We start from the raw sequence: 10,076 nt of genomic DNA, 5'->3' as shown, positions 1-10,076 counted from the left end.
ATTAACACGCCAGTTGACTTGGAATTTGGGAGATTGGAAAACTTTCGGGAACCAACCATGTAAAATGTTGCTTGACTAAAAGACTTCCACGGTCAATTAGGGGAGTTTCCTTCTCAACTTCCCCGTTGACCAACACCAGAAAGACTTTGATCCCGACTCTTCAAACCATTCTCGTCACGATGATGGCATTCAAAAATCCTTGCAACCCCTCTGAACCACACAGATTACGGAAAGGATCGACTGTTCAGTTTTCACTCGTCGCGTCGTGAAACATGTTGCTTTCCGCCTTGCTTTCGGGTCTTCTTATTTGTGTGATCACCGAACAGCTTCATAGCTGAAAAGCATCTCCTAGTACTAACGTTGGAAATTAATTTAGTAAAACGTCATAACGAATTTGGTCGTTTGTGACTCATTCTCTCTAGCGGTTTGATGGTGTAAGTAGGAGACGAGGCAAGAGGGAAGAACGTATCCACAATGCATTACTGTCCACAAATGCAAATGTTTCACACATTTTGTTTTGAATATATATATGATTGCGGGACGCGTAGTAGGAGGGTCACTCCTAGTGTCTTGATTCATTCATCTATAAATAAAAAACAAAACAAAAACAAAAATGAAATACATACTTCATTATCTAGATTGCCTCAGAAAAATACATATTTGTTCAAGCAAAATACAGGGTTTCTACTGTATTGATACCAATGTGGTAGAAGAATCTGCCGGGGATTTTGGAGGAGAAGACAAGTAAGGCTTGGGTGGTATCTGCAACGAATCAACACTCCCTTCCAACATATCTATCACTTCCTTCATCGCCGGTCGGTTTGAAGGTTCAGTTTGTATGCACCACAAGCTCACTATGATCATCTTCCTCGCCCTTTCTTTGTCTTCCTCGTTCTTAACACTCTGCAGACCAAGCTCTTTGTCCCGTTCAAGACGCTGGTAAATCCAATGCGGAAAATATACTTCACTTGTATTTTCAGCTTCAGCATCAATGTTCCTTCTTCCTCCAACCATATCCGAAAGCATCATTCCGTAGCTGTACACATCCGACTTGTGTGAGACCCCTCCAAAATTTCTAAAAAATACTTCTGGAGCAATGTAACCTGCTGTACCTCTTGCTCCCAACATCGACACAATACTATCCTTGTTGTTGCATATTTTGGCAAGGCCAAAATCCGAGATTTTTGGGGTGAAGTTTTCATCGAGAAGAATGTTGTGAGGCTTGATGTCAAAATGCAAAATTCTTGTGTTGCAACCACGATGTAAGTACTCCAACCCTCGAGCAATGCCGAGTGAAATTTGATCCAATGCTTCCCATCCCAAGTGATCATGACCTACGTTGGGAGTACTTGCATCAAATATGAATTTCTCGAGAGATCCGTTAGGCATGAATTCATAGATGAGAGCTCTCTTCGAACCCTCAAAACAGTAGCCCAACAAGGAGACAATGTTGACATGGGAAGTTCTACTAATGGCTGCCACTTCATTCATAAATTCTTCTCCATCTCCTTCTAGTTTGGTCAAGACCTTCACTGCTACAAGACAGCCGTCCTTTAACTTTCCTTTGTAAACAGCACCACAGCCTCCTTGTCCTAATTTTTCTTTGAAGGAGTTGGCCATTTTCTTGACCTCCGAAAAGCTATATCTTCGTACTTGTAACGGCCCGTTGCTCCTTAGAAAGGCCTCTACAATCTGACGATTTTGGTTTTGCTTCTTCCAAAAGAAAAGAAATCTATACGATGATAACTTTCCCCTTAAGCAGCAACCGATAATGATTAGAAATATGATACCAGCACCTGCACCTGCACCTGCTGAATATACGTTGAAAATATAGTGATGTATTCGATTGAATGGTAGGCATCCCGTGTGGCTATAAACCTTATTACAACATATAAACTTAGGAAAACAAATCTAAGCAAGAGGGATAATGCAATAAAGTTGTAATTACCTATGGAGACTTTAGCGACCAAGTTTCCACCTTCGTCATCTTCGTCCTCACACAGCACGGAATGAGTCCTACTGCGGCAGAGGCAACTAAAATGGTAGGTGGTGTAATTAAACCCACATAGCCCTCCGCTTATCTGGCAGCGGCTGCAGTCGCCAGCCAGCCACTTGATCTCAAACCCTCTTCCCAACACCTCCTCCATTCCCGCCGCCTCACCATTCCCGTACCCTCCACCATGCGCTGCCGCCACCTCACTCGATCCACACTTTTGGGACTGCAGGACATTTCCAACTTCAGGGTATTCATCCCGAGGCACAGCAAGAACCGAAGTGTTATTACAACCAATCTTGTACTTTGGAAAAGAATCGACAAACGAAGAGTTGCAGTTGTAGAGCAGAATGAATTGATCTTGGTTTGGAGCCAGCTTAAACTGATCATTATGGAGGGTTAAGTTGTAGATTAACGACAGGTTAGTACAAGCAGAGTTGTTTAGATAGTGTGAAAGCAGAACATTTGAGACAAGAAGAGAACGGCTTTGGTAACTGATGTTGTGGATTATGTAATCGTTACCAGACAAATGGAGAATTGGGTAGGCTTCTCCGTCATCGTCTCCGCCTTGGCAGGAGAGCTCGAAACCAGGATACCCACAAAAGGGTTGTTGCTTGCCTTGGATGTGGAATGGATACCTAATGTCTTGGCGGCCACAAGTTATGGGCACACTGCAGCTTTGGTAGAAAAAGTCCACAGCCAAAACCAATGAGGTTTCAGATGACAGGACAAAAATCATGAAGAGGAGGATACACACGTTTTGATTCATTGTAAATTTCAGAGAGCGATCATGAGAAGACTCGAGTAGTCGAAAACTTCATCGTTGCAGGCTCCTCCGTGTTTTTTTATAAAAATCGAAGATGACAGAGTGCCTTCGAATTCAAGCGAGTATGCTCCCTCTTTCAGTTGGATCCTCGGACGAAGTTGGTCAGAACAATCGACAGTGAACAATCCGCATTCAGGAAACTCAAGGCTCTCGGATAACCTACTTGTACTATTTCTTCACAGCTTGTATGGTTTGATTCAGAGACTTCTGATCAACACGCTACTTTACTTGGAAAATTTCATATGCATCAGACAATATAGAATCAAGACTTCACATGGAAAATTCAGCATAAGACCTTCCTCAACTTCAGTTTTCTCCACCTGCGCACTTTCGTGTGAGGTTTCCTTGCACAAGACCTTCCTCAACTTCTGAAACTCACTTCAAATTATTTATCAAATTTACATATACATTACATGCATCACTAGAGTACAAGATTCAAACAATATTGGCTGGCCTAAGAAGACGGGTTACAAAAAAATGGGAATACTGGGTTAAAAAGAATGGTGGCGAAACAATGCACAAGCTACCTATGCTACTCTGACTCCGCTAGGGCGTTTTCCTTCCATGGCATCCTTCTTGTTACGACAATCAGAACAGAGGAACGGCCCTTGCCAAGGCTTTGAACTGGTTGAGAAGATAGAACCTGCGTGAACCGATATGCCCTCGCTCGGAGCAAGGTCAACCTGGCATACAGCACACATGAATAGCCCAGATGTTGTTGATTGTGGTGTGCACTCATCACTGCCCAACCTGCAACACATTTACAGGATATAATCATTTTCAGATGTAACCAAATAAACGAAACCAAAATACCACATTTCACCAGAAGCCAACAGGCAAATTGAAACTTCCAACTCAAAAATAAGGTTTCTGATAACTATGTATGAAACTCCACTTCGACTAAAGTTAATGACATCATTGAAAATTTTCTTTTCAAATTTAGTAGACAACCGCAGTGTGAAACTTTTCCAGAAAATTTGCATCGAATCAACTAAATTGAGTGAAGAAGAGGGAATCAACTACCTTTCAGCAAGCATCGCAGACCCTTCTTCAAATAACTCTTCCACAATACCCACAGCCGAAAGCTTCTTGGATAGTTTATTAGCAGAATCACGCGACTTCTTTCTGAACAACAGGGTCCTAAGCTTGTTAATCTTTTTTGGCGGAGTTGAAGGCTGTTCGGTAGTATCAGGTGGGATTATGTCAACCACTATGCAGGTCGTATCATCCTTTAGACCCCTTGACCTTAATGCCTCCTACAACAAAATCCACCATCAATAAGAAAGAGTTCTAGCCTTTAAGTTTAACATGCATATTGCAAGAAAATGGCCAAGTAGTTCAAACAACCTTCACAACTTGTCCGGCAGCAAGTTCAGCTGGCAACCCACGGCAAGACTGTGCTGCCATTTCAGAAGATATAGCATCCCAGATGCCATCAGAAGCAATAATAAGCCTCCCACCGGCATTTGAAAGCTTTTAAAACAATATAAGAATGTTAGCTTTCAGGTTAAACAATACCTGGCATTGAATTGAATAAAACCATGTTAAAAATTGAAGTTCCATGCAGAGAAAAATACCTTGACTTGTTTCACATATGGTATTGGAACTATAAACTCCCCAACATCCATGTCTCCAATTGATCTAGAAAGGCATAAACCCCCTGGCCAACAACGGAGGGGTCCAATCTGTAAATGTCAAAACAATATATATTACACAATGAAAAGCATAGTTTAATTAAGACTCAGCCACAGAAGTATTCTTTTCTTTGTTTTCGTCAGGAAATAAAAAATAAAAAATAAAAAAGATCTAAAAGCCCTCACCTCTGCACCACCAACAATGCTCAACCTCCCAACTTCCCCACCACTTGCAGCAACACGCTCCCTCCTACAATTACAAAGAAAATATTCAATTAGCAAATCCACGGAACAATAAAAAGAGAGGAATGTTACTGAATTTTAGTAGATACATACTCCTCTACATTTTCTTCAAGTCTATGATCAACAGTTAAGGTGGAAACAGCACCACCCTGAGTATCTAAGATACAACGGGAGTCTCCTACTGATGCAACTGTCACGGTCCATCCATCAACTATTACAAAGGTAGCTGTTGTTCCAGAAGTTTCACCTGGCCACAAAATAAGAGTAGAAAGAATTAGTACATTTGTGCTGAAAAATATGAGAAAAACCGGAAAGAAGAACAAAGACTAAGCGAGTTGTAAATTCCATACCTCTGCTCTGGAAATCCTTATCAGTCTTCACAAAGCCAGCAACCAAGGCTCGAGGTAAAGCTTGAAGCCACTCCTCCCTTCCTAGCCCACGGGGAATAGCACCCAACACATGCTTTAACAAATTCTCCCTTGTATATACTGCTGCTGCATTTCCATTGTGCCCATCAAAGATCTGACAATCAGAAAAAGAACGGTGACTATTATATTTGATTTGCAGTATATTTGATAGCTAAAGGAAATTGGTTTGAGCACACTGCTTCATTCCATAATTAAACCAACAGTACATGAAATTTTCGAAAAGTATCTCGCTCACTGCCTATATAGAGTTGGGCACTCATATGTAGAATTCAACTTTTGGGACATTCACCATGGGACAACAGCATAACAGAGGTGAGCTGCCAAGGTCTGGCTCTATAATCTAGTGCAAGTAAAAGAGAGACTTAGGCTTACCGCAAATGCGGAGAATGCTGATGAAGAATTCCCGGGTACTCGCTGACCATCAGTCTTGATCAGGAAATAATCCTCCCCCTTCCTGGATTGAGCTGCATGCCCATATCTGACAGTTGGCTTCTCCATCTTCTCACTCTTCAGTTCTCTGCTGATCAATGCAGCCAGAGGCACCATATTATGATGCTGACGCCTATCTCCGGACGCCATAACTACCTCACCCCTGTCTTTGCCTGAGGCCCAAGACCTTCAAACAATCTTACTCTTTTCCCCTCAAAAGCATACTAATGCAAAACACCTAAAAGAACCTACAGATTTTCGTAATCAATGGCCTCAAAACCCACGAACTTCTTTGCACAAATAGCACAAAGTCCCGATTCTAACAAAGAAAGATCGAATCTTTCACAAGCAACAATAACTGATCTGCATTTATCATAAGACAAAACAAAGAATAACGTCAACAAATTGGTTATATCAACAAATATATGCTGTCACTTGCCGACATATGTAATAAAAACAAAACAGGAAAGATTACATCTTGGATATTCCATCATTTGGCAATCGAAATCATATAAAACAGAAGTAAAATGTCACTAATAAGCATGTATTCACTAACCCAGATGACAAAAACTCAAATTTTCGTTTTATTCTATATTTTTTTCTCACCTTTTCTTGAGGTATTTTCTCGGCAACCAAACAGATGAACAAAGATTCCCAGAAGAATGTCTGACTGAGAAATCAAACGCAGATCCGATTGCGAAGGTAATAAGTAACACCGACGACGACGACGATAACAACAAAAAAAAAGAAATCACCCAATAAAGAAATCAACACGGTGACGCAACGCGTTTTGGTGACGAGGTATGAACTGTAAGACCCATTAATCAAATCAAACACCCCCAAATCCTTAATCTTTCGATTAAAAAATTGAACTTCGAATTCCTGCGAGTCGGCAGCAGCTTCACAACCTTTTCCTTCCCACCAAACACCCACGATTACTAAAAAAAATCCAAACTTTCCGGGGTTAAAGAAGTGGAAGAGAAATTGGGTGGCAAAAAGCAACTTTTCGATCGAAATCTAAAGAGAAATTGCAGAAAAGTAGCTATGGCTGACTATGAAGCAATGCATCCATAAACCCATAATCTGCTTCTGAAAAAAGTCGGTTTCTCTCTTTCTCTCTCTCTCTTTCTCTCTTTCTCTCTTTCTCTCTTTCTCCGAACCAATTTGTTTTCCACCAAAATGCCAAAGGCAAGAGCTTTTCTTTTCTATATTTTAATTTTTTCCCGGGAGAGAAGTTCGCTAGTGTGGAGGGGGGGTTACAAAAGAAAGATTAGGGTCTACATAGAAATTATGTTGGTTGTTTGTGATTGCTCTAAAGACACAGATTTTTTAGTATGATTAGTACATTGGATGGTACATTATGTGTTATTAAATAAATAGTAGGGTATGTGTGCTAAAAAGTTAATAACTTAAAATATTAAAACACGTGGTGTACCACTTATGTTCCAATCACAACTAAAAATTTCTCTAAAGACAGGGCATCACAAGGTTGGTCGTTTACCTAACAGATCTTCAATGAGAGTTTTCCGGGAAGTTAATCAATTAAGCTAATCAATGCTAAGAGTATTTGGCGCACTTTTTACATTTTATTATGATGGAGTGATATTTTTGTTTATTCGCAAGTGGGAAAATTTAAGTTCGATTTTTTTCAAAATCAAATTTGAACTTATGAACTTAACCGATTCTTCAACTCATAGTGTAAATAAAAAATAGCCAGTTCTTTTTTTTTTTTTTTTTTTAAGAACCAGCTGGTGGTTTCGTTACGACAATTCATCCTTCAAGGGGCTGAGAAGACACATAAAGGCATTTTAGCTCTCCTAGCCATCATGGTGCAATTCACGCTAAGAATTAAACCCAGAACGTACCGCTAGTTAACCAGTTTTATAATAAATAAGAAAAATAAACAAAAGTCCAACCTTACATGTGTACATTTCAAAGTTAAACTTTGCTAAAACTAAAAGGACCAAAATCAAAATTTGATCCCGATTCTGAAGGAATCTCCACGGGAGATGATGAAATTGAAGACTAGGGAGTAGGGAGTAGGGATACCAAGTGGATTTGGTAACAAAGTTCTTAGGGTTGGGGGATTTTTCTGTGAAAAAAGCTGACACGTGATGGGTGTTTGTGCATGTGTTTCTGTGATGGCGATGATGTGGACAAGGTTCGCAGAGCTCTCGTTGCATGTGGTTAACTGAGTGCGATTCTGCGTATGCAGATGTCTGTAACCCTGTTTACCTGTAGCCTCACAGCCACAGCCTTGTAGGGTTACCCTTCGCTTTTGCACTCGAGGGCTTTTGGGGTCCCCCCAACGCCCCTCCTAGTCAATGCCAATGCTGACGGTGATGCAATTTGACATGGATTGCGTTTATTGTCATCGTAATGTTGTGGTCGCTTAATATAATGTTATATAAATTTTCGTTCATGTTATACGCTGTTATATTATATATTAAACAAAAACATAACATGGTGATAAACTTGTTAAATCTATATTAGTTGTTCTCAAGAGGAAGGAATATGATTATCTTCAAATTTATTTCATCCAAATCCTTCGAATCTTTAACGAAAAGAAGTTGGGATAGCAGTAACGACTTTAGAATCTTCCGCCTTGAGATCCGCAGCAATAGCGTTGACGGCGAGAAAATTAAGAGAGGTGCTAATATTAGAGGAGACAACTGTTGTCAGAATAGTAGTTGGGATCGAGATTGCTGCACCCAATCCCTTGACCTCCCTACCATCACATCCCCTGTCCCTCCCCCTCCCACCCCTTTTCCACTGCATATCCTCGACCTTCGACCCCTCCCATTTTCTTCTTTCTTTCTTCTGGTTCTACTAAGTCAATTGCCACCAAATAAGAGGCAAGATATTGAAGAGGAAGAGAAAAAGTAAGAAAGTAAAAAGAGGAAGAGTGATCTCAGCTAGACGATTTTATGTAAACGGCTCATATTATTTGATCTTGAGAGTCCAAATGGAAATGATTCAGAGAGGATTTGTCACCAAAGGGAAGAGCAACCTTTCTTCTCATCACAATTTTTGCATGTGTTTTTTTTTTTTTTTTTTTTTTTTAATTTGTGGCCCGATGATAACGAATTGGTTAAGTTGTTTTAATTATTTCCGCGTTGTTGTGTTTTGTGATTAAGTATAATTAATTTAAGGATTAGGTAGGGTAGCATGTGGGTTGTGGAATTATTAAGTTGGCAGTAATGTTATTCTTATCACAGTTTTATACCACATTTCTTTACCATATGAGGTAGCAGATGAGTTGGACAGCAACATCATCTAAATTAATTAGCATTTAATCAAAATGTTAATCAATAATTAATAAAAAGATTGTTAATAAAATGATGATTGTAGTATATGAGGAGTCTCATTCTTCCACCTAAGATTATTTAAGTATTTTAATTAATAAAAAGATTGAAATTAAATGATGTAGTTTGTCCAACTCATCTGCCACCTAAGATGGTAAAGAAATGTGATATAAAATTGTGGTAAGAATAGCATTACTCTTAAGTTGGCGAGTAATGTTATTCATACCATATTTTTGTACCATATTTTCATACCACCTTAGGTGGCATTTGATGTGGACAGCCACATCATTTGAATTAATCAGATTTTTAAATTTAGTTCATTATTTAATAAACTAATAATTAAGAAAAACTAGTTAATTAAATGATGATTATGGTACACGATGAGTCTTTCTCCTTCATTTCCTTGGGTTTTGCAAATTTTTTAAATGATGTGGTTGTCCACATCAAATGCCACTTAAGATGGTATAGAAATATGGTATAAAAACATGATATGAATAGCATTACTTTTAAGTTGGCCATACGTATACTGTATTTGCATATGCACGGTAGGGTTGCGGCTGCAGGCTTGTAGCCCCCATATCCAATGTGAGATCAAAACTTTATTTTAGTTTCATTTCAAATATTGAAGGCTTAAATATTAAAACGGTCCTCTGTTTTAGTCATTTGATCAATTTGATCTTTGTATTTTTAATTTAGTCAATTTTGTCTTTGTGTTTATCTTCGTTAGCCAATTAAGGACATTTCCATCTAATTTCTATATAAAAATTTATAAATTATTATAAAATTATTTATTTGATTTAAAATATTTAAAAATGAAATAAAATTAAAAATTAAAAGAAAAATGATTCTCCTCCCAATTTCCCGACATCCTTCCTAACATTGCACTCTCTCTTTTCTACGTCACAACCTTAATCATTTTTTAGATTAGAAGTTTTATCTCTTATATGTGTTATTTCTTATTGATTTGCATTTTTCTGTAAAGAGAAAGGGTAATAATATCTCATATAATTTTTCTTATGAATTTTTTAAAAGAGATTGAATGAAATGTCCCTAATTGACTAACAGAGACAAACACGAGGACTAAATTAGCCAAATCGAAAACACATAGACTAAATTTGGCATGTGACTATAACATAGAAACCATTTTGACATTTAAGCCAATATTAAAACTATAGAGTTCCTGACATGTTTCTTATTACGTATTTACTTACTTAAAAT

At 38.6% G+C, this 10,076-nt stretch overlaps 2 protein-coding genes across 2 annotated transcripts; both read right to left on the bottom strand.

The window, feature by feature from the left end:
• Positions 1-574: 574 nt before the first annotated feature.
• Positions 575-2,762, bottom strand: LOC137731267 (LEAF RUST 10 DISEASE-RESISTANCE LOCUS RECEPTOR-LIKE PROTEIN KINASE-like 2.1). The gene is made up of 2 exons (XM_068470366.1): positions 1,949-2,762; positions 575-1,808 (listed from the first exon to the last, which is right to left on the bottom strand). Exons 1-2 carry the CDS (start codon positions 2,760-2,762, stop codon positions 685-687), a joined length of 1,938 nt encoding a protein of 645 aa, XP_068326467.1. The 3' UTR covers positions 575-684.
• A 420-nt stretch (positions 2,763-3,182) lies between these two features.
• LOC137731088 (probable protein phosphatase 2C 15) lies at positions 3,183-6,728 on the bottom strand. The gene is made up of 9 exons (XM_068470164.1): positions 6,160-6,728; positions 5,497-5,916; positions 5,047-5,218; positions 4,790-4,943; positions 4,640-4,703; positions 4,397-4,504; positions 4,167-4,292; positions 3,843-4,075; positions 3,183-3,569 (listed from the first exon to the last, which is right to left on the bottom strand). Exons 2-9 carry the CDS (start codon positions 5,701-5,703, stop codon positions 3,347-3,349), a joined length of 1,287 nt encoding a protein of 428 aa, XP_068326265.1. The 5' UTR covers positions 5,704-5,916; positions 6,160-6,728; the 3' UTR covers positions 3,183-3,346.
• Between the last annotated feature and the right edge of the window lie 3,348 nt (positions 6,729-10,076).

Source organism: Pyrus communis, chromosome 4 (genome assembly GCF_963583255.1).
Source record: "Pyrus communis chromosome 4, drPyrComm1.1, whole genome shotgun sequence".
NCBI classification, from domain to species: Eukaryota; Viridiplantae; Streptophyta; class Magnoliopsida; order Rosales; family Rosaceae; genus Pyrus; species Pyrus communis.
The sequence above is the reverse complement of the archived record's forward strand: the minus strand, read 5'-3'. Positions and strand labels throughout refer to the sequence as shown.